Raw genomic sequence first — 25409 nt, 5'->3', positions numbered from 1 at the left:
TTAACTTAATTTTCAATTTTGCATAATTAAGTTGATTATGCATAGCCAGTTATCTGGAGAAATCAGTTATACAGTACCAAGTTCTCCCATCAATCTGTTTTTCATTTTATTTGAGCCTCTTTTATCAGAATCAAAGTGAAGAAATAAGATTAACAGTTTCCCGAAGTGCATTTGAGACCCAGACTGTGCCAGATCATGTAAACAATAAGTCACAACTGGGTGTGCAGTAGAACACATTTCATCCCATATCTCAAATATTCCTTACACCCACCTGAAAAGTAGAGTAAAAACATGTTTACAATGTTTATTTTTTATTTCTTTAAATTTGATATTCTGCCCTTTCATAGACTTCAAGGCGTGTCCATCCATTCTAGTCTTTTGTCCAATTTGGGCATTCTTCCTTCTGGGCACACATCTTGTGCATTCAGCTTAGGCGTTAGTAATGGGTGTCCAGTTTGGGCATCCAGTTGGCGAGCAGCCTAGGCATATGTGCTTGGATGCAGCTTATATGCGCAGGTAATCTAGGCACAAGCCTTTATCGGTCTGCACGCTTATAGCCATCTCACCCGCTGTGAAGAAACCTAAGCACCTATGTGTTTGTGCTCATGCCACATCAGGGCCATTCAGACAAAACTTTCTTTAAGCTTGTGTCTGCGCTACCTGTAAGCTCGGGGAGATTTACCTCCTTCTGATTTTGCCGGCAATGGTCCATCTCCTCGGTCTGAGGGGAGTGGACCCAAGGGAGATATGGTGTTCCCTCCCTTGATTGATCCACGGGTTGAGTCCTCAGGGGACATTAGCTCTCAGGACATCAGGTTCAGGCCTGAAATGGACCCATCCTTTTTTTCCTAGATAGAATTCTTCCAGGGATTACAGACATTACTACAGGACCGGTCTTCTGAAGCAGCAGTACTACTAAGGTAGTTCCATGCACTCCGAGTGCTCCTCAGTCTGTCTCCATGGCGCAGTGTGATCTGACAGAGCTTGAATGTAGGTGAATCATGATAATACCAATGATGATGGAGAATGGCTCTCCTGGTGAGGAAGGGGACATTCCCCCAGATCTGGAGCCATATAGAACTCTTCTCTGTTTCTTTCAGAGAGATGAGTTACCGGGTTTGATCTCTCAGACCTTGAAGACCCTCAGAATGGCTGGGCCTGACTCCTTGGGGACACAGAAGAAGGATCCTATTTTAGTCACCCTATGCAAGGCTTCTTGTTTCTTTCCCCTCCTGGATGCAATCTAGGAGTTGATTGATCTGGAAAGGAGTGTGCCAAAGGTGTCTTTTAAAGGGGAACATGTCTTGGCAGGTTTATACCCCTTATATCTGCAGGCCAGAGAGCAGTTGGATGCCTTGGTGTGTTCTGTCACGAAATGTACAACCATCCCGGTAGAGGGAGATGCGGCACTGAAGGATGCTCAGGTTAGGAGGATTAAGGCTATCCTAAAGCAAGCCTTTGAGGCAGTGACAATGAACTTACAAATTGTTTCTTGTTGTGCCTTGGTAGCTTGGGCTACCTTGCATCTTTGTCAAGAATCTGGTGGTACTGGGTCCCATCTTGGACCTGTGGTAGAACCAGGGGCCGCCGCCTTAGTGGATGTGGGCTGTGATTTGATACGCACAGCCGCCAGAGGTGCCACTTCAGTTATTGTGGCCAAGCAACAGTAGCTAAGTCTGCACAACTGGTCCGCAGATAATATTTCTATCGTTTACTTCTACCATATCTTCTATCGTTTACTTGTGTGAATTAATAACCTGTCCTTTCTCTTCCTTCTCCGCCAAGTTCTTATCACCCTGTTATATGTAACTGCCTTTTCCGCACCATTGTTATAGTTTATGTTTACTATGCACCCCTGTTTTATGTGAACCAGCATGATGTGACTGCTGTCTCGAATGCCGGTATATAAAAATCTGAAATAAATAAATAAATAAATAAATTTTAAAGTCCAATCTTACCAAACTGCCCTTCAAAGGCTTGCTTTTCTTGGGCAGTGAATTGGAAAAAATGACAAGTAAATGGGGAGATATCCAGGTCCCTTGATTGCCAGAGAACAAGAAACCCATTGCCCAGTCTTTTTGGGTGACTGGCTGCTCTCGAGACTGCTGGCATTTTCGGCCTTTAGGGGAGGTTCTTCCCAGAGGTGTACCATCCCTTCTGCAGGTCTCAGTCCTTTTGCCCACGAAGACCTCGAGAGGATGCAGGCTCCAGAGGTGGAACTCCTTCATCTTCCGAATAAAGGTTTGTGGGCTCACCTGTTGGTACAGGTGATAAGTGGTTGCCTATCCCGTTTTTATCACAGGTGGGTCCATATTACTTTGATCAATGGGTTCTTGAAGTAATTTAGAATGGGTATGCACTAGAATTTTTTGCATTCCTCCAGATGCCTTCATGGACTCTCATTGCAGCTCCTCTCAGAAGAGGGTAGACTTGGAAGCGACATTGCAGCGGCTGTTACATCTGAAAGTGGTGATTCCTGTTCCCGAATCACAGCAAAATACCAGCCATTATTCCATTTATTTTGTCATGCCCAAGAAGTAAAAGGTCATTTCGGCCCATGCTGGATCTCAAGGGCATCAACTGAAATCTACAAGTCATGCATTTCAGGATGGAAAGAATGGCTGTTCAAGCAATGCAGTACCTCACGTCGCTGGATCTGACAGAGGGGTATCTGCATATTTCCATCTGGCAGGAACATCAGTGGTTCCTCCAATTTGCTATCCTGGATCATCATTACCAGTTTCAGGCCTTGCCCTTCAGACTAGCCACGGTGCCCAGGACCTTTTCCAAGGTCATGGTGGTGGTAGGGGCAGCCCTTCACAAGGAGAGCATTCCAGATCACCCCTATTTGGATGACTGGTTGATTTGAACCAAGACATTGGAAGACAGTCTTTATGCTTCCTGCATGGTGGTTTCTTTGCTACAGGAAGTGGTGAATCTGGCCAAGATCAATTTTTGTCCATCTCAGATTGTGGAGTATCTCGGGGTTTGGTTCAATTCAATACAAAACAGAGCAGAGTGTTTCTGCTGGAGTCTCAGATCCACACATTGATGCTGCGAGTTTGATCCCTGCGTAACTCTGTTCGTCCTACCATGTGGTCTTATCTATAGGTCCTGGAGTTGATGACTGCCGCATTGGAAGTGCTTCCTTGGGTGAGGGCACACATGTGCCCTCTTCAGCGCGTTGCTCTCCCAATGGAGTCCGCAGTCGCAGAACTATGCGATGAGGCTGCTTCTTCCGTTAGAGGAGAGATCCCAGTTGGCCTGATGGCTACACATGGATCATTTCAGGAAGGGAATTTCCCTGACTAAGCCGGATTGGTTGGTACAAGAGATGCGAACCTCCAGGGCTGGGGGGCTTACTGTCAGTTGGTGGTGTAAGGGTTCTGTAATGCAGCTGAGCAAGAGTGGAACATCAACAGACTGGAGGCTCGAGTGGTTCGGTTGGCGTGGCTGCGGTTCGCAGAGAGGCTAGAGCAGGGGTCGGGAACCCATGGCTCGCGAGCCAGATATGGCTCTCTTGATGGCTGCATCTGGCTCGCAGACAAATCTAAATCAGTGTGTCGCCACACTTTCCAGTCCCCCGCTGACCCAGCTGCTCCCCGGTCCTCCTCCGCCCGGGCTTAAAATGCTGTCAGCCCGGGCAGAACGCTGCAGAATAGCTGGAGTCGGCGGCACCGGCATGCTCTCTTCTTCCTGCCCCCCCCCCCCCACGGCCCGGAAGAGGAAGTGGTGAGCATCGGGTGCGTGCGCGGGAAGAAGAGACCACGCTAGTGTGATCAGTGTCGGTCCGACGAAAAGAAGACTGTGCAGCGCGGCTCGGAGGAAAATAAAGAAGAGCTTCAACTGCGGCCGATGGGACTCCTCCTCCGCGAGGGCTGAAAATGAAGGAGGTTAGCATTGGGAGGAGGCTGCTGCTGCCGCGAGTTCCCGGGGTGGGGGAGAGAGAGAGTGAATGAGCGAGCAAGCATGTGTGTTTGAGATCCTGTGTGTGTGAGTGAGAGATTGCATGTATGTGAATGATTGAGAGCCTGTATATGTGAAAGAGAGTATGTCTGTGATTGAGAGCCTGCCTGTGATAGAGAGAGCATGAATGTAAGTTTACGATTGGGAACCTGTATGTGTAAGTTTGTGATTGAAAACCTGTTTGTGTGAAAGAGTATGTGTGTATGATTGAGATCCTTTGTGTGTGAGAGAGATCATGTGTATGTATGATTAAGAGCCTGTGTGTATAAGTAAGAGAGAGCATGTGTGTCTGTGTGTGATTGAGAGCTGGTTTAGGTGATGGAGCATGTGAGTATGTGATTGAGAGCCTGTGTGTAAATGAGAGAAAGAGAGGACATGTTTGTAAGCATGTGAATGAGAGTCTGTGTGTGAGAGAAAAAGACAGCATGTATTTATGTGATTGAAAGCCTGTGTGTGTGTGTGTAAGCGTGAAAAGATAGACAGCATGTGTGTAAATGTGTAATTAAGAGCCTATATAAGTGAGAGAGAAAAAGCATGTGTATATGTGAGTGATTGAGAGCATGTGTGTATAGGTGTGAAATTGAGAGCCAGTGTGAGAGAGAGCGCTGGTATGTGACTGAGAGAGGAGAAAGTTCCAAGCAAACCACCCCTCCTCCTGCTAATTCAGAACAATCTCAGGACACCTGGATATCAAACGTTCCCAGGTATGCAGAGCAAAAAATTTTTTGTATCCTTATTATTTTTCATTACTGGGTCTTTGTGTCTGCTATTTTGAAATATTTTGTTGGTGAGTGGAAATTTTTTATATGAGTTTTTAATTATTGGATATTCCACTCATCAGCTGTTTCGAAATATGTTCTTTTTGTTAGTACAGTTTTACTGCTGATGATTTTATATTTCTTGATTTGTTTTATAAGGATAGGTGATGTTTCTTTTTTCCTTTGTTACACTGCATACAGAGACTCTGGCTTGTTGCAGTTTCCAATTCAGTTTTTTCTGCATGCTTCTAGTTATGCATTTTGGTCTCTTTATTCTATGTTAGGTGAGGGTCAGCACGTGATTCAGGTAAGGTTTTCTGCTGGCGTGTAGTTTCTGTGTAGGACTCTATAGCAGCCTGACTTGGTCCGTTTTCCTAATAGGAGATGTATTGGTGTCTTAAGGCCTGGTGTAATATTTTCAGAGACTTATTGTACTTTAAAAGTGTGATCTTACATAAAATGCACACATTTACTTGTATTTAGTTTTAAACATATTGTATGGCTCTCATGGAATTACATTTTAAAATATGTGGCGTTCATGGCTCTCTCAGCCAAAAAGGTTCCTGACCCCTGGGCTAGAGGCTCAGGTGGTCCAGATAATGTCCAACAATGCAATGACATTGGCTTACATTAATCATCAGGGTGGAACCAAGGGTCAACAGGTGTCGGAGGAGATAGATGCGCTCATGGTGTTGGCTGAGCAGCATCTCCTAAGCATATCTGCCTCTCACATTACTGGAAAGGACAATTTCAGAACCAATTTCCTCATCAGGCGAATGGGAGCTGGCAGGCGATAGCTTTCAGCTCCTGGTGAACTGCTGGAGCCTACCAGATCTAGACCTGTTGGCGTCCTTCAGCAACGCAAAGGTTCCACGCTTCTTCAGACACAGGCAGGACCCAAATTCAATGGGCATCAATGCTCAGGAGTGGCCACACAGCACCTTTCTGAATGCGTTTCCATCCTGGCCTTTGTTAGGCAGGCTGGTCCAGAAGATTGCAAGTCAAACACCTTTCTTTTAGTGACTTTGGCTTGGACTTGAAGGCCATGGTACGCCAATCTCCAGAGATAAGGGCGAGCAGTCCCCTTCAGCTACTGATTTCCCATGGATCTGTTACATCAGGGGCACAGTCTGCATGAGGATCCAAGTCGATTCTGTCTTATAGTTTGGCCATTGAACAGCCTTGGTTGTTGAAGTGATGTTTTTCACTTGCAGTAATTTCCATTCTTTTTGGACCTGGAAATTTTCTACTTCTCTAGCCTATGTTAGAGTTTGGAGGGTCTTTCAGGCCTGGTGTTCTGAGAGAGGTACTCAACTGCTCAAGGTGGATATTCCTTTGATTTTGGAATTTTTACAGGACGGCTTGCTTAAAGGTTTGGCCCTTAACACCTTGAAGGGTTCAAGTTGCAGCCCTGGTTTGATAATTTTCAAGTATAATCAGTTTTGTCCACAGTTTGGGTTTTCCAGAGAATACTGGTGGGCTGATGCCGGGTGAGACTATATAGCCATGACATTATCTTTTGCTTCATCTCCTTCTGCTGGCAGAGGTGCATAACCCACTCATTAGGCTTGACCTGCCCTTAATTAGAGGAAAGGAAATTATCAGGTAAGTAGTAATTTCTCTATTAAAATCAGGTCCACCAAAAACCAGCACTACTCATAATCATTGATATAGGATTCAGATCACAATAAAGATAAAATCACTACTCTAGAAAAGCTTACAAGAAAAAAAACCCACATGATTTTAATCATTTCCAATAATAGGTATAACATGATTCATTGTGGACTTCTAAGGGACTGATATATTATGATTAAAGAAATTGGCTAGTTTTGAGCGAAAACCTTGATGAGACTGACCAGAAAGATCAATAGAGTACATGGATTTTTACCAGTCATGTGACTTTGCCTGACCAATCACTGCACACTGTGCCCTTTTATATTCTTTTACCTCCTGTGAGATCAGTAGTAATTAGAATAAAAACACTGCTGCTTTTTTAAATTGTGGGGTGTTTAAAAAAAACAGTTTTACATAGTTTTATATATTGCTGCTGTTAATGAAATTCATGTAAGTTCATTCAAATGTAGTGATTAAAAACTCAATGTAATAAAACTTTCAGAGATATGAACTGGCTATGTCTTGTCTGCAGGATGCTCCTAAATCAGGTACCAGCTGCAGCTCTCGGTGCTCCAGTTCAAGGCAGGATTCAGAGAGCACCAGGCCAGAATCAGAAACAGAGGATGTGCTGTGGGAAGAGCTCCTGCACTGCACAGAGTGCCATACCTCTGGCTCTAGTGAGACAGATGCAGAAACACCCCATGTCAATCCATGTGTGAAAAAGGAATACAGAGATGATCCCTTTCAGCAGGTTGGTAAATGCAATGAAATTAGATGCCAAGTTATTCAAACTTCCCTTCACTGCGTTCTTTGCAGACCTGGAGAAAAATACAATATATTGTTTACCAGCAGGTGGCAGTGTTAGATAAGTTACATTCTATTTATTTTCTGTTATGTTGTGTGCTTATTTGTGATAAACAATAATTGCAATATCAAAGTGGAAATATATTAAACACATACATTAGGTAAGATTGTCTTTTGAAAGACATATTTTCTTCTGTGTAGCTGTTTTAATGCTGAATGGTTGTATATTGAAGATAGTATAACTAAGAGGATGCATTTGCAAGGAAAAATCCATCTTTAGTGGGTCTCCATTTATATTTGCATTTAAATTCTATTTTCTTACAGTAGGTGTATGCCATATATCCTTAATGCAAGGAATTAAAAGAATACCTTACTTACTGATATGAAGTAGTTTGCTTAAAATATATCCTGAAATGGCACCAGCTTTGTGTCTCTATTTGTTGGTCTTATGTCAGATTAGGAATCCTTTGCAGATGAAGTTAGGGGACCTTAAATCACCCATCCTTCTCTCACTACCTCATGGCCCCCACCAGTTTCAAATGGAGAAAGATTTTCCAGCACTTAAAGATCCAGACCCATCTGTGCAATAAGTAAATGACATAGGAATTAGGACCATACTCTACCCCATCACAGTCTGACCCACTCCTCAAAAGACCTCCTAAAACCTGCCCAAGCCAAGCCTAAAGGAGGATAGAGGAGCCTTACTTCCTCTCAGTTTGGCATTCAGCATTGCTCTAACATTGAGACATGCAGCAGCATTGTCAAAGTAACACTGGACACCAAGCCTATGCTCCTTCTGGGTCATCATGGGCAGCTTTTAGGGGGCCTTTTGAGAGATGATGGGGCAGCTATTTTAAGGAAGAGGGAAGGAGAATTGAAAGGGAAACTGTTGGCCAATGGTTCTCAACCTAGTCCTCGGGGCATACCTAGCTTGTCAGGTTTTCAGGATGTCCATAAAATGAATGTATGTGCGATAGATCTGCATGCATTGCCTCCACTGTAGGTAAATCTATCTCATGCATATTCATTGGGAATATCCTGAAAACCAGACTTATTGGAATTGTCCCTAGAATTGGGTTAAGAGCCCCAACCACTTGCTGTTGAACTGTTGAGTACAGTGGGATACAGGGAAGATTGGGTTCAGTTCTGTTTTAGCTGGCCAGATTCAAGTGATTTTCTGCCAAAAATTGGCTTAATTTAGCCAGGCAAAATTTTGTTGCCTAATTTAGGTATTTTGACATTTTTTTGAAACTTGACCCCATGGTGCTTAAAATTTTGGGAAAACCATTTTTATCATTGTGTTTTTTGTATGTGTGTCAGGACATTTCTGGTATATGCTAAGCATGATGTCAACTCAAAAGGGTGCATCTGTATTTTTTTATTTTAACAACATAATAGAAACTGCATGTGGTTTTATTCCTTATGTCAGTGCTTTATTGCACTAATTAAAGTAAATTCATGTGTGGCATCCTAATTATACAGATAGTAGAAGTAAAAGCAAATCCCTTTGTTTTCATTCCTTATCCTTAGAATCATTTGCCATGGTTGCATAGTTCCAATCCAGGGTTGGAAAAAGTAAGTGCAATTGTATGGGAGGGAAACGACTGCAAGAAAGCTGACATGTCAGTGCTTGAAATCAGTGGAATGATCATGAATAGAGTAAGTTGAATTCTTTTTGTTTTCTTCTAGGATACAGCACAGTTAGAGAATTTAAGTACTATGATTAAAAGTGAAATATATATTCTTCTCTAAATAATGTTGATCACAAAAAGGAAATGGGCATTACATAACTGATGACTGTACAGTATTCTGCATTGACTTTTATCTACTGTGTTTAAATCTGAAGCAATTGTCATCAGCTGTACAATGGGTTTTGCCAGTATTGTTCCAAGGTGGTGCACTTCTGCTTTTGTTTACTGAATTAAAAGTATAGCTTCACGATTTGCTAGGTAAGATCACCATTGTGTCAGTTTTTTCAGAATGTTAAAAAAAATATGTATATGTGTGTGTATGTGTATATATATATATATATATATGTATGTATATATATATAGAGAGAGAGAGAGAAGCTGAATATCCCAAAAGGAGGAGAAAAGAGCACTAATGTTCATCAATAAAATATACTGTATATATCTTTATAAACAAATTTCAGAAGTGAAAACTGAGCGCTTGCTTAACTATACATTAATACATCTTTTCATACAAACAAAATGTATAGGCAGAAAGTTACCTACTGCAGCTAGAAATATTACACACCACTGATGCAATTTTTTAGCCTCAGTTATGTATGTCTCAAGGGGTTTGGCAGTAACAGTTGCTTAATCATTCTGGCTTATTATACAGCATTTAAAGGGAATAAAGTCTCTGACATTGTTTAAACAATTGCTGAAGCTTTAATACCTTCAATAATATTGCAAATAATACAGCACAGTTTCATCTGATTGAATGTATGTGATGCTAAAAAGGTTTATGTTTACATTGTGTGTGTGTTTGTATGTAAAGATGTATTGGTGTATAGATAGAAATTGATATTGTCCCAGGACAAGCAGGATGGTATTCCTCACAGATGGGTGACATCATCAGATGGAGCCCGGCACGGAATACTTTCTAGAAACTTTGACTGGCACACTGAGCATGCCCAGCATGCCAATATCCACACAGCCATGTGGGGGCCCCCTCCAGTCTCCTTTTTTTCTGCAGTGTGATTGCCTCGCGGGTTTTGGAGCTCTTCAGCTTTTTTGCTTGAGTCGAAAGAAATTATTATTTTTCTCTGGTACTTTCCTGCTCCGGGGTCCCCCTTTGTGTGTTGGTTCCTCCGGCATTCGGTAAGTACAATTTTCATGTTGTTACGGTCTGTTCCCAAGCGTCTGCCCCATGGTGGCCATTGGCCACTGACCGCACATAGTCTTTTTTTGATGTTGACCGGCTTCCAGAAGTGTCCCCAGTATCCATGGACTATGTACATTACTGACCTGCATGATGTCTGCGACTTCTGCTTGGGGCCTTCCCACGATGTTCATCGGTGCCCCAGTTGTGCTCAAATGACATCCAAAGGCTGGCATGCCCATCTGGATAAGATTAAGCACCTGTTCAGTTCCCGGCAGTCTGCTCCATCGACTCCCATCCTGGGGATGTCGAGCCAGGGTGATTGCGCTGACACATGGCCTTCGCCCTCTGAGTCCCACTGCGAGGACAAAGGTGCGGGGGATTGCTCCTCGCCTGCATCGGGCCAATCCAAGACATCGGGATCATCTTCCTCGGCGCCGGGGAAGGACCGGGACAAACACCCAGGGGAAGCACAGGCACCGACAATCGTCACCACACAGTGCCGACACCAATGCCGGAGGCCGCACCCCCTCCAAAGGAGCCCACGATTTCACTTTCTATTACAGAACCTCTGCAGGACCCCCATGAAGGCCCCGATTACGCCCCATCTGCCTTCTCCTCCCTCATCGGCGCTCTCTAGGCTGGTGCTCTTTGCCCTTCAGAGCCTCGAGCTACCACTGACGCTGGCCCCCATACCGGCACTGGAGCCAGTACCTTCGATGTTGACGCTCCTACTGGAGAGGCTGGATGTGCTGCTCGGTGCCTTGCCGGTGCCGGAGTCCTTCAGTGCCCCATCCACCTCCAGTTCCCCCCTCCGGTACCATCCCAATTACGGGTTCCTCTGAGGAGGAGGATACAGCTCCGCACCTGCACCACGGGCAGTGCCCAGTCTCGGGCCCTTGGGTGCCCCAGAGCTTTCAGGTTCACTGAGGCCCTTGATGGCCCCAGTGCCCTCGATGTCCGTGCGGCCAGCACAGAGGCCCCTTGACAGGCCTTTCATGCCAGTACTCCGTGACCCAGGGGGGTTGTTAAGAACATAAGAAATTGCCATGTTGAGTCAGACCAAGTGTCCATCAAGCCCAGCATCCTGTTTCCAACAGAGGCCAAAACCAGGCCACAAGAACCTGGCAATTACCCAAACACTAAGAAGAACCCATGCTACTGATGCAATTAATAGCAGTGGCTATTCCCTAAGTATAAATGATCAATAGCCATTAATGGATTTCTCCTCCAAGAACTTATCCAAACCTTTTGTTGGTGAGGAGGAGGCCCCTTACAATCCATGGGGCGATGATTCCTCCAAGTTTTCGTCAGAGGCCTTGGATGATCTTTCATCTGAGCCTTCGCCTCCAGATAAGAGGCGCCAGTTGCCCCCGGAGGACTTGTCCTTCACCAGTTTCGTTCGAGCGATGGAGGCCATACCTTTTCAGCTGTTGACTGAGGAGGACGCCTGCCATAAAATGTTGGAAGTCCTCCAATTCTTCAGTGTCCCGAAGGAAGTGGTGGCTGTCCCCGGTACATGAGGTCCGCCTTCAGCTCCTCTACCAGTTGTTGGAGCACCTGGGCTCCGTCACTCCAGACAATCGGAAGATGGGCGCCATTTATTTGGTGCAACAGGCTCTGGGATTCCAGAAAAGCCAGCTCCCACACCAGTCTGTGGTAGTGGAGTCAGCTCTGAAAAAAGCCAAAAGGGTCTGCACTCACTCTTCTGCCCCTCTGGGGAAAGATCAAAGGGCTTAGAGTGCCCTAGGTTGCAAAGTCTTCCAGGGGGCGATGCTCATTGCCCGAAGAGCAGTGTATCAGTTGTACATGATTCAGTACAACTGTAAAGCTCTGGAAGCAAGGTCAGGAACTTGCTGAAGGTCTCCCGCAGCAGTTCCAAGAGGGCTTGGAATCTATAGTACAGATGGGATTCGAGGAGGGCAAGCAAAGGGGTGCATATGTTTCCATATTTGGACGACTGGCTCATCAGGAGTTCCATGAGTGAAGGAGCCCTTTGGGCCCTACACTCAACCATTGGAGTGCTCCAGTTGCTGGGGTTTCTTATCAGTTATCCAAAATCGCAGCTGACGCTGTTCCAGCGGCTCAGCTTCATTGAAGCAGACCTGGACACCACAGTGGCCAGGGCATTCCTCCCCAGCAAACGTGTGGCAATCCTGGCGGGGCTGGCTCGGTACATTCGCCGCATCAGGTGGGCCGCCACCGACGAACGGCCTCCGCCCACCTTCTGTTGCGGCTGCTGGGCCCCATGGCGGCGTCTGTGCACCTCACCCCAATGGCTCGCCTGGCTATGCGAATGATACAGTGGACCTTGCGTTCCCAGTGGCCCCAAGCCTCTCAGAAACTTTCCGCGCTGGTCCGGATAACCGAGCCGCTTCAGGTCTCCTTAGCCTGGTGGGAACAAGAAGCCAACTTGAGCAAGGAACGTCTGTTTCAGCCCTCTCCTTCTCAGGTGATCCTTACCACAGATGCCTCCAATATCGGCTGGGGTGCACATGTCGAAGGCATGTGTGGTCAAAGCCCGAGGTGAGATGCCAAATACATTTCTTGGAACTCTGGGTGATGCAGTATGTTCTCTTTGCATTCCAAGATCGCCTGTCCCACAAGGTTGTCTTGATACAGAGGGACAGTCAAGTGGCCATGTGGTATGTGAGCAAGCAGGGGGGGCATAGGCTCCTATCTCCTCTGTCAGGAAACAGCGCAGATTTGGGCCTGGGCCCTGTCATGGGCCATGCTCCTGCGAGCAGTACACCTAGCAGGGACGGAGAATGTGGTGCCAGACAGCCTTAGTCGGACTTTCCACCCCCACGAGTGATCCCTCAACCCCGTCATGGCAGACAAGATCTTCTGCAGGTGGGGTTGGCCGGACGTGGATCACTTCACATCCCCTCAGAACCACAAAGTAATTCGCTTCTACTCCCTGTACAGTGAGGACAGGGAACCAGCCGTGGATGCCTTCGCCCAATCCTGGAGTCCGGGTCTCCTGTATGCATATCCTCCGATTCCACTCATAGGCAAGACCCTAGTGAAGCTCCAACAGAGGACGGAGGCTAATTCTGATAGCCCAGCATTGGCCATGACAGTTCTGGTTTCTGATCCTGCGTGACTTATCGGTCCAGGAGCCCATACGCCTGGGCACCTCTCCCGACCTCATCACACAGGATCAGGGCAGGCTGTGCCTCCCAAACCTCCAGTCGTTGGTCATCACAGCCTGGAGGTTGAAAGGCTGGTATTACGATCACTCAACTTTCAGACAATGTCTCTCAAATCCTGGTAGCTTCTCGTAAGCCTTCCACAAGGAAGTCCTCCTAGTTGAAATGGAGGAGGTTCTCGGTCTGGTGTGCAGAGCAGCGTCTCAACCCTTTCACCTGTCCCACACCTCGGCTCCTGGACTATCTCTCGCTTCTCTGAGTCAGGCTTGCAGACTACTTCAATCCAGGTCCATCTGAGTGCCATCAGCGCCTACCACCGAGGAGTGGGTGACCCTCCGATCTCTTTGCAGCCCATAGTGGGGCGCTTCATGAGAGGCTTACTTCAGTTGAAGCCTCCACTGTGTCATCCTGTTGTGGCCTGGGACCTCATCGTAGTGCTAGCATGGCTCATGCTGTCTCCGTTTGAAACAATGCACTTCTGCGAGTTTAAACACCTCACTTGGAAAGTTCTCTTCCTGGTGGAAATTACTTCCGCTCGCAGGGTCAGTGAGCTGCAAGCCCTGGTGACCTGTCTGCCTTATATGAGGTTCTTCCACAACTGGGTGGTATTGCACTCACCCTAAGTTCCTGCCTAAGGTGGTAGCTGACTTCCATCAGTCCATTGTGCTGCCCACCTTCTTTCCGAGCCCACACCCCCACAAAGGTGAGGGGGCTCTGCACACCTTGGACTGCAAGCATGCTCTTGCTTTTTATCTGGAGCGCACTGCAGCCCACAGGCAGTCACCCAACTCTTCATCTCCTTTGACAAAAATAGACTTGGGGTTGCGGTGGGCAAGCAGACTTTGTCCAATTGGTTGGCGGACTGTATCACTTTCTGTTATGAGCAAGCGGGCCTTTCGCTCAGAGGACGAGTAAAGGTGCACTCATTGAGAGCCATGGCAGCGTCAGTAGCCCACTTCCGTGCAGTCCCTATTGCAAGGCCGTGACGAGGAGTTCCCTCCACATGTTCGCAGCCCACTACTGTCTGGACAAGGATGGTTGGCAGGACAGTGTCTTCAGCCAGTCTGTCCTCCATAACCTGTTCCAAATGTGAGAACCCAACTCTCCCTGCCTAGGGCCCAATATGTGGTTCAGACTGCCTCCCATTGTTGCCAACAGCATTCCTGTTGTGCCTGTTGTACGTTGTTGGGTGTCTGTTGGCCCGGTATGTTCCGGGGGCAGCCTGCAGCTTGGTATTCACCCGTGAGGACTAACATCCTGCTTGTCCTGGGAGAAAGCAGAGTTGCTTACTTGTAACAGGTGTTCTTCCAGGACAGCAGGATGTTAGTCCTCAGGAAATCCACCCACCACCCCGCAGTTAGGTTTGTCTGCATTTTATTATTTTATTTTTCTCTTGTCTTTTATGCTTTGATACGAGACTGGAGGGGGACTCGGTGTGGCTGCGGGGATAGTGGTATGCTGGGCATGCTCAGTGTGACAAACGTTTTCTGTGCCAGGCTCCATCTGATGATGTCACCCACCTGTGAGGACTAACATCCTGCTGTCCTGGGAGAACACCTGTTATAGGTAAGCAACTCTGCTTTCAGAAGCGTGGGGCAGGAGCATTGCCTGCGCAATCCTGTGACCATCTGACTTGTAGTGCATTGAACCTCTGGTGAACATGCAGCCTTTTAATACACAGGGTCACATCTACTAAGGCAGTATTTCCCAAGCTTTCTGAGCCCAAGGTATACCTACATTAACAAAAATGTGTGGCACACCAGCCTCCACAGGTAGGCAGTGTGGGCATGGAGAGGACTCATGGCCAAAAGAAGAGCGAAGGAAGCACTGAAAGCCCCACCAGTCTTCTTCCAAATTTTAAAACTAAGGGAGAGAAGGAATGGAGATGCACACGAATCCTTCACAATAGACCAGCCCATTAATTATCACACTCCAGAGCTCATGCTGTAGTTAAGAAGAGATATGTCTGATTACATGTTTTCCAAAAGGAACTCCCTCATCTTTAAGAGCTACTGCTGGTGTTTCTTGTTGCTGCAAGGTGCTGAGAGCAGAGCCCTGGTGCTGACCTGGATCTGAGAAATGTGCAATGACTTTTCTGTGACACGTCAGATCAGGTCTGAAAGCATGCTCTTGGGAAACACTATACTAAGGGGTTTCACACATTTTCTATCTGTGGGAAAAATACTATATAGCCCATAGTTTCTCAATTTCCCTGTTTCTCACTGTTATCCTGTAGCCTTTCTTTCAGCAGCTTATAGCTGGTATTCAGTGCAAGACTGTTTTCACTGAACATTTTTTCCAGCAGTTTTCTTTCCCCTTTTGGGTGAAATAATCCAAGACCTTTGCCTGGTAGATTTATCTTTAGGTTTTCATGAGTTTTACCATACAGATAATGCATTTTGTGGTCCCCATCTCTTTACTTTTGCTGTCTTCATTTTGCCCCCAGCATCTTATATGGCCTTCCTTTCATCATTGACTATGATGATGATGGAATTTTAATTTTAATATATTTATTAGAGGTAGGTATTACAATAAAACTGCCCAGCTTTCCTGTCAATAACAATAACATAATAAATGAATGATCTCTGTTCTCTCCCTATCCATATTTCCTAATCCATTTCTCTGTTTCTTGTTAATGTGGCCAATAATCAAAGAATCACAACATGGAACAAGCCATTTCACCTCCCCCATCTGTTATGGACCAGAAGTTCATTGCCCAAAAGAGTCCAGATTCTTTTTGCTTATAGTACAGTTTCAGAAACATGATAATCGTGTTTAGAGGCAATTGTTCTCAAATTTACTGTTTATAGATATTCCTTGTACGTTTGTATGGTTTCTGTACACAAATTGCAAAGAAAAGGGTTTTGACTGGCTATAGGAGAGCACAAGCCAATTGACTGTACCCTCAATGCTGAAGGCTGGCTGTGGTTCTTTGTGGACCCCTGGCCCTGTGTCTCCTCAGACCGGTGGGTCCTCTCCATTGTTAGTCGAGGGTATTGACTCAGTTTTCTGGATGTTCCATGCTCACTCTCCCATGCACTTTTTGGGGTCGTTCCTTGCATCAGGAAATACTCTTGACAGAGCTCTCTGCCCTCAATGGCCAGAGCAGTCAAACCCATCCTCTTGCAGCAGCAAGGGAGGGGTTTCTATTCTTGCTATTTCCTGATTCCAAAGAGAACAGGGGGACTCTGCCCTCTTCTGGATCTGAGAGCCATGAACCAGTTTCGAAAAAGAGAATAGTTCAAAATGGTCTCTCTGGGACACGCTAGAGAGAGAACGTTCCTGGATGGAATAAATGATAGCTTTATGGAGCAATTGGTTCAGGAACCGACGAGAGAGGGAGTAATTTTAGATCTAATTCTCAGTGGAGCACAGGACTTGGTGAGAGAGGTAAAGGTGTGAGGCCGCTTGGCAATAGTTATCATAATATGATCAAATTTGATTTAATGACTGGAAGAGGAACAGTGTGCAAATCCAAGGCTTTCGTGCTAAACTTTCAAAAGGGAAACTTTGAAATGAGAAAAATTGTTAGAAAAAAACTGAAAGGAGCAGCTACAAAAGTAAAAAATGTCCAAGAGGCGTGGTCATTTAAAAAAAAAAAAACCATTCTAGAAGCACAGTCCAGATATATTCCACACATTAAGAAAGGTGGAAAGAAGGCAAAACGATTACCGGCATGGTTAAAAGGGGAGGTGAAAGAAGCTATTTTAGCCAAAAGATCTTCATTCAAAAATTGGAAGAAGGATCAAACAGAAGAAAATAGGATAAAGCATAAACGTTGGCAAGTTAAATGTAAGACATTGATAAGACAGGCTAAGAGAGAGTTTGAAAAGAAGTTGGCTGTAGAGGCAAAAACTCACAGTAAAAACTTTTTAAAATATATCCGAAGCAGAAAGCCTGTGAGGGAGTCAGTTGGACCATTAGATGATCGAGGGGTTAAAGGGGCACTTTGAGAGGATAAGGCCATCGCAGAAAGATTAAATGATTTCTTTGCTTCAGTGTTTACTGAAGAGGATGTTGGGGAGGTACCCGTAATGGAGAAGGTTTTCATGGGTAATGATTCAGATGGACTGAATCAAATCACGGTGAACCTAGAAGATGTGGTAGACCTGATTGACAAACTGAAGAGTAGTAAATCACCTGGACCGGATGGTATACACCCCAGAGTTCTGAAGGAACTAAAAAATGAAATTTCAGACCTATTAGTAAAAATTTGTAACCTATCATTAAAATCATCCATTGTACCTGAAGACTGGAGGATAGCAAATGTAACCCCAATATTTAAAAAGGGCTCCAGGGGCGATCCGGGAAACTACAGACCGGTTAGCCTGACTTCAGTGCCAGGAAAAATAGTGGAAAGTGTTCTAAACATCAAAATCACAGAACATATAGAAAGACATGGTTTAATGGAACAAAGTCAGCATGGCTTTACCCAAGGCAAGTCTTGCCTCACAAATCTGCTTCACTTTTTTTGAAGGCGTTAATAAACATGTGGATAAAGGTGAACTGGTAGATGTAGTATTGAACACATATCCACCTCAGCACGCTTTTGTAGTTGTTTATAATACATGGACAGAGATGGAGCCTTGGCCTTTTTGAAACAAAAAACCCCATCAAAGGTGTGGAACACTAAGGGATCCCAATAAGAGGCAGGAAGTGCCCGTAAGTAATGTACAATTTGAATGTATGGGAAAGTGTGTGTAATTCCGAAACCATAAAGAGCTTGGAAGTCCTTAAAGGATCCTGCGCTTATCCATAAATGACTTAAGTGTGTAATACCCCTGTCCTCCCAAACCCTGAAATATGAAGATTGGGAGCCCGGGGTAAAATCAGGATTCCCCACTACAGGGAGAAAATAAGCACATAGGGCGGGTAACTCTAAAAGCTTCATCAGCCGCCGCCATGTCTGTCTGAGCAGGCACACCAAAGCTCTCTGTGTAAGAAAAGATGGAAGAGAAGTAGCCCCAGATTGGACAGCATAAGCCGGAGCCATCAAAGCGGCATCTGCATATAATAGGGTATGAGCAGAGATATCCAGCATCCAGCCTCGAATTAGCCTAAGATTACAGGCCAAGTTGAAGGCAGTCAAATCGGGCACTCCCAGTCCACCTCTACCCCACCTCGCCTTCAACCAGGATAACGGAATACGAGCCTTCCCTCCCCCCCCCCCCCCCACAGAAACCTCCGAAGTGCGCCATCTAGTCGTTGGAGATCTTACCCGCTTTAGGACAATCGGGAGATTTTGGAGAAGATAAAACCATCGAGGCAATATAGTCATTTTAAATAAATTGACCTGACCCGTTAGGGAAAGAGGCAATTTATTCCAGGTGGCCAAGTGATCAGTGGTAGTCCGCAACATCTGAGGAATATTAGCCTGATAAACACGTTCGGGATCTGCCAGGAGGTACACCCCCAGATAAGATAAGGAATCCTTGGCCCAGTACAGGGGAAAAATCCTGACCAACGGGTTGGAAGAGTAGGTAGATAGGCTAATACAGAGGATTTAGACTCATTCAAACATAACCCAGAGAACTTTCCAAACTCCCAAATTGTATTCAATAATGGGGACCTTAATGGGTCAGTTATGAAAACCAGCAGGTTGTCCACGAAGGCCACCCCTTTAAAAATGTGCGAGCCAAAACGCACACCCCGAATAACACGACTATGATGGATAGCTAACAGAAGAGGTTCTAATTGCAATATAAACAATAAGGGTGATAACAGGCAACCCTGCCTAGTGCCTCTGGCCACCACAAAGGGCTACAACTGTGCGCCATTGGCCCAGATAACCACACGCGGATCAGCGTATAGGAACCGCACTGCTTAAAGGAAGAGACCATCAAATCCCATTTTTCTTAGAATGAAAAACAAGTATCGCCATTCCACCCGATCAAATGCTTTTTCAGCATTGAAACTGATAACCAGATGGGGGTTGACCATCTGCCGACAAATAGTCTGGGCAGTCAGTACCCAGCGAATATTAGCTAAAGCATACCTTTGACGAACAAAACCAACCTGATGGTTACTCTCCAGGAAAGGCAAAATAGGAGCCAGGCATTCAGCCAATATTTTTGCCAATATTTTATGATCTAGATTTAACAATGAGATCAGGCGGTATGATTCCGGCATAAGAGGGTCTTTGCCCGATTTAGGTATAAGAGTAATTAGGGCTAGATTGTCATGAGTGGGAAAGGAACCACACTTTATCAACTCTGAAAAACCTGCAGCTAAGGGGCTTGCTATCTGGTCCACCAAGGTCTTGAAAAATTCTGCCGTATAGCCATCAGACCCTGGCACCTTAAAATTAGACAGACCACTTATGACCTTACGAACCTCCTCTTCCAAAATAGGCTGATTAAGCAATGCCCGTTGATCCGGAGTCAGAGGGGAGAGGCAGTTTGGAGCAATAGCTAGCACTAGTCTCTTCCGTCCCTCCTTCAGAAGTATATAAGGCCGAATAGAAGTTCCGAAACCCTTCCAAAATGCCAGGGTTATCTCGAGCCACCTTGGTGGGTGCCGTCCGCAGTGCTGGAATAAACCGATTAGACCGTGTGGACCGGATCAAATTAGCCATCATACACCCAGTTTTATTGCTGTATTGATAAAGGTGAAACTGATAGAACAGGAAACTCTTCTTCGCCCACTGATGTAAAAGGGAATTGAGAGCCAATTGTAAAGAACGATATGTAACCCGCGCTTCCTCACCCCCTCCCGCAGCTAATCGGATCCTAGCCCTGCGTAGTTGCCCACTTAACGTCAAAATACGCCTATCTAAAACCTGTTTACGGTGAGAAACATAAGATATAATATCCCCCCTTAGAACTGCCTTAGCCACGTACCAAAACAAGACTAGCTGAGAAGTATGAGACTGGTTAAGAGACACATAGTCTGCCCATTTAGTCTGCAGATAATCCCGAAATTTAGTATCATTAGCTAAAAAATAGGGATAGTGCTATAAATTCGCCGACGAATGACCACCTGTAAAATGGAAGTCAACCCAAACGGGAACATGGTCAGAGATAACAATATTGTTAATCCTGGCATCTGTTACCAAAGGAAATGCGTGATCACTAATCAAAAAGTAGTTAATCCGTGAGAGGGATGCATGTGCTCAAGACATATGTATAAAGTCCCAATCCATTGGGTGGAGTAAGCGCCATACATCCAACAGATGGAGTGTATGTTCCAACAGTTGAGGACCTCTGCCCATACCCCGCTTCCGCGTACGTGACGCAGAGGCATCCAGTGTGGCATCACGGATAGTGTTGAAGTCAGCCCCAATAATCAAAATCTCATTGAGATAAGGGATTAAATGAGAATAAAGTCCCCGAAAAAAATTTGGGCTATAAATATTAGGGGCATAGACGTTGCATAAGACAACAGTCCGACCATATAATTCAGAAACCAAAATAAGATAACAGCCCTGGGGGTCCACTATTTCTTTGGTGATTTTAATAGGAAGCTTCTTATGTATCATGATAGCAACGCCTGCGGACCTCGAGGAGGCTGATGCACAGTGCACCTCCCCCACCCAGTCGCGGCGCAATTTAGCATGTTCTGCCGCAGTGAGATGGGTCAATGTCGGGAGGTATAACAGCGTGTATACAGCAGCAGACAGCACCGTAACAAAACAGCAAGTAGACAGCGGCAGACAGCACCGTAACAAAACAGCAAGTGAAGCGCCAGTGAGCGCGAGTTTGGTGTGAAAAAGCGGCACCGAGAGATAGTGGATGAAATAATAAGAGAAAGAAAAAGAAAATTTGGAGCACTTTGGTGCATTAATCAAGATAAGTAGCAACAAGCGTAATTGTGGTTTTAAATTTGGGTAACACAAGTGGGAGATTGAAGTCTTTAAAAAAAAAAAAAAAAAATTGAAAAAAATTACAATCAATGGGAAAGAGTAAATGAGGTGACTGTGAGTGCCACATACACGAAACTGGTTGCAGCCCTTTGTGGGCAAGAGCCAGACGACTGTAAGAACACATTGTTTTCTGATACAATTTCCCAAAAGTAATTTTGAGAGTGTTTAATTCTAGAAAACGTGAATGATAGGTTCCTCTAAGATTGGGGTTAGTTAATTGTAGATCTCCTGCAAGTAGGCCACCAAGGTTGCTTTTTTCTTCAACAGGGAAAGTATTTTAGAGCGCTTGACAGGTGAATTTATCCCACAGACATTCCAAGAAACAAATCTTGTGTGATTACTCAATGTTTAAACCAAGAGAATAATTTGAAGGCTGAAATGCAAAGCAACATGGCAGAAGCCCCCCCAGCTAGGGCTCCCCCCAACTTTCTCCTGCTCTGTGGGTCACTTGACTGCATACAGAAATGAAAAAACAAGACGGTGGTATACGTCTTCCTCCACATGTATTACAAGTTCCTTTTTGCCCTGTGTATTCCATCCCTTTTCTCCCCCCCCAAACAACCCCCCCAACGCAGCTGTCTCCCCTCCCAACCCTTCCCATCTCCACCCTCCCAAGTCTTCAAGACTAGTCCCCTGACCATTTCCCTCAGCCCACCACCCTGCGCTTCCATAACGGAAGCAGTAGATCACGTATAGATGTGCCCATGACCTCGCCCCACCATCCCCCTCGAGCATATACTAATGAAACATAGCCTTGAACATCAAACAAATAGACACCACTGTAAGAGTCCCTAGGCCAGAGAAAATAAAAACATCTAAACCTAGGTAATCAAGTAAGTGTCTTATAAGCAGTCTGAAAAAGAAATCCATCAGGGAAACAGTTCAGTACATAGCCAGGCCCCACCAAAAAGCAAAGTTAGGGCCTTAACATTATAAGTCTCACATGTAATCTCTAGAAACGATCCTAGAGATATGGTCCCCTAATATTCCTAAAATAATCCGTCCAGAAACATAGGTTCCACTAATTGTGGAAGCGGAGTCAGTACCAAAAAAAAAGCATTATTTATATCAAGTCGAAACGCTGAATTATGACGAATTTGAGGTATGAAGGAATTCCCCACGCCGCTGGCTCCTACACAATACCCCAGAAGGCAGCTACTCAGAGCCAACCCCCTGGGGGGCAAATGGACTCTGAGACATTCAGGTTAAAGCACCGTCCTTAAGTTTTTAACTTGTACACTCTATGGTAAAATTTCTTTTACCGGCCTATCTTCTTTCCAGCTTGTTGCAAGCTTCCAAGTTCTCTCCCCCTGTTGATTGTAACTTTGACTTATTCCTACTTATTGTTATCTTTCGTTTACGTGAATTTGTTACTCTAGTTTTTTCCCTTTTTTTCCCTTTGTTAAATTGTAAACCGATCCGATATGGTAATTTACTATGAAGGTCGGTATAAAAAACTGTTAAATAAATAAACAAATAAATAAAGCCATCCTACATGTTCGGACGTGTACTTTGCAAGTCTTATAATTCCCTTACTCCCATCCGACACCAAGCCCAGGCCGGAGACTTATGAGAGTTAGTTGAAAAAAAATCCACGTTAGGAATCCAGTGAGTCCACAAAAGTCCGAGCCAGCTCCACTGTATCAAAAGTGTGAACCTTATCCTTGTTCCAGATCCGCAAGCGTGCCAGGAACATAAGCGCAAATTTGATACCCCGGTTGTGCAAGGTGGAGCAAATGGGTGAAAAACCCTGCCTGACCTCTGACACTGAAGCTGAGAAATCCTGAAAAACTCTGATGGGATGTGATTGATAAAGCAATTCCAGTTTCGAATGTGATGCCCTCCAGAGCTCTGTCTTGTGAGCTGAATTTAAGATTTTGGCTATGACCAGCCGAGGACGCCCCGATGGTGAAGATCTCGCTCCCAGCCGATGAGCATGCTCCACCACAAGCTTCCCCTGTAAGTGAGGCAGGGCAAGCACCTCTGGGAGCCAGGTCTCCAAACGTGAGCACAGGGAGCACTCCTCCACCACCTCCGGAAAGCCCAGGAACCGCAAATTATTGCGTCAGGCTCTGTTTTCCAGCTTGTCGGTTTTAAGCTGAAGAGCTTGTATATTTTTATCCCCGGCCACTATTTTAGCACGTGTGACCCCCGCGGCATTCTCCAGCTCAGAAATCCTTGCCTCTGCTGTTTCCAAACGTGGGGGGAGCACCGCCAGCAAGTCCCAAATCTCCCCAAGCTGAGTGGTGATCTGTGACAGCTTTTCCTCTAATGCTTCACGAACCGCGACTTTTATTTCCGCGATGGTAAGTGGCGCAAGGGGGGAGGGAGACTCACTTTCCGCCGCTGCCGCCATCTTGGATTCGGGTGCTGACACTTTTTCTTTTTCCTTTTTATTAGTCTTGGCCATCATTGATGGCCGCGATTTTCCTCGAGCCTGGATCGCGGACATACACCCTGTCCCCGATGATGTTTAACTTTTAATAGACTGGTAATTTTGCTATCCGATGAGGCGCGATTGGCGGGGCGAGTCTGGAGCCTGGAAGAAACGAGACCTTCCGGCTACCACATCACATGATCCAACCATGGGGAAATTTTTAAAACTTAAAAGTATTGGAGAGAAGTGAACTATTGGGGGTGTATTACTTAATGTGTTTGTGTGTCTGTATTGAATAGCTAGACAGAGGGCAGGCAAAAGACAGAAGTTTGTGTTTGTATCTCCCACCAGGCCCTACCCATCCTTTAATTTATAAACAGGTGACACTTTCACAACCAAAAAAAACAATTTAATCAGACTTTTAACTTAAATTCATAAATTCCCCACACCTTATCAAGAGTTTAATCATTCCCTTGTAGATCACTACCAAATATATAGTGAATAATCTAATACATTTAAAGGACCCTAATTGTATGTATTCCTGCTCCCATGGCAACCTAAAAAACCTAACTAAGAACTGAACAAATTTAAGATGAAGGCATCAGTCCAGCAGCAAAAAAGGGGCCCTCCCAGTCTTTTGCATTGAGTTTCACATGTATGATGTTTTACCTGCCAGTGAGAAATTGTACATGTGCATCCGATGCAAGAAGCTCCTGTCTCTCAGAGAACGAGTCTGATCTCTGGAGGATAGAGTGGCAGATCTGGAGGAGATGAGGCAGACAGGGAGGTATGTAGATGAGACCTTCAGGGACATAGTAGCCAAGTCCCAATTCCAGTCTGGCAGCCCTGGTGCTGCCTTGGAGGAGGAAGGTCTCATGATTGGAGAGCATCAACCTGGTGCAGGAGGAAATGATCCTATAGCAAGGACCTGCTCTCCAGGTGGTGCATTGTCTTCTCGCACCGAGGATGTCTCCCAGGGCTAGTTCCCAGGAGGGAAGGGTTAGGTCGGCCATCATTGTTGGTGATTCAATTATTAGGAATGTTAACAGCTGGGTGGATGGTGGGCGTGAGGATTGCCTGGTAACATGCCTACCTGGTGCAAAGGTTGGCGGATCTCAAGCGTCACCTAGATAGGATTTTAGACAGTGCGGGGGAGGAGCCGGCTGTCGTGGTACATGTAGACACTAACAAGATAGGAAAATGTAGGAGGGAGGTACTGGAATCCAAATTTAGGCTCGTAGGTAGAAAACTGAAATCCAGAACCTGTTTGGGTGCGTGTTGGTCTTGCTTGACTTTGGGGACAGCCTGTAGCTAGGGATTCACCCATGTGTGAGAATTACCATCCTGCTTGTCCTAGGAAAAAGCAGAGTTGCTTACCTGTAACAGGTGTTCTCCTAGGACAGCAGGATGTTAGTCCTCACGAAACCCTCTCGCCACCCTGCGGAGTTGGGATTCATTATGTTTATTTTATTTTTTCATAATTCTATCTTAAGAGACTGATGAGGGACCCCATATGGACGCGCGGATAGTGGCATGCTGGGCATGCTCAGTGTGCCAGTCAAAGTTTCTAGAAACTTTGACAAAAGTTTTCCATGCCGGGTTCTATCTGATGATATCACCCATGTGTGATCCCATATGTGAGGACTAACATCTGCTGTCGTAGAACATCTGTTATAGGTAAGCAACTCTGCTTTCTGTTGAGCCAGAACACTCAAAAGACTCTATCTCCCAGAATTACTATAGCCTCACTTCCTGTCCGGGTTCCAGTATGCTCTCTAAAGCCCATGCTGCAGCTAAACTGCCATAAATCCAGTAATAGATAGACTTGTTTGTCATATCCTAATTAAGTTCATATGTATATATCCCAGCTGCTGGCATTTTAGGGTTTCGCATGAAGGCATAAAATACAACACATAACTAGAAATCTTAGGTCTATATGTTTTAGATGAAAGTCAAAGATAGAAGGTGTACTTGCATAAAAACTTTAGTCACAGCTTAGTTTTGTTTGGGTTTTTTTGGAGCAGGCAGTTTCCTCCTGCTCCTTTGGGCTA

At 45.4% G+C, this 25409-nt stretch overlaps 1 protein-coding gene across 2 annotated transcripts in view; it reads left to right on the top strand.

The window, feature by feature from the left end:
* Window positions 1–25409, top strand: part of PHTF2 (putative homeodomain transcription factor 2) — a 393241-nt gene that overhangs the window by 328351 nt on the left and 39481 nt on the right. For both annotated transcript variants that reach the window (XM_029615118.1, XM_029615117.1), the window contains 2 exons: window positions 6871–7089; window positions 8673–8801. In XM_029615118.1, the coding sequence (XP_029470978.1) occupies window positions 6871–7089; window positions 8673–8801 (348 nt within the window). The remainder of the gene's footprint in view (window positions 1–6870; window positions 7090–8672; window positions 8802–25409) is intronic.

The sequence above is a fragment of the Rhinatrema bivittatum genome, chromosome 9, assembly GCF_901001135.1.
Source record: "Rhinatrema bivittatum chromosome 9, aRhiBiv1.1, whole genome shotgun sequence".
Lineage (NCBI taxonomy): Eukaryota > Metazoa > Chordata > Amphibia > Gymnophiona > Rhinatrematidae > Rhinatrema > Rhinatrema bivittatum.
This window is presented reverse-complemented; position numbering and strand designations above follow the sequence as displayed.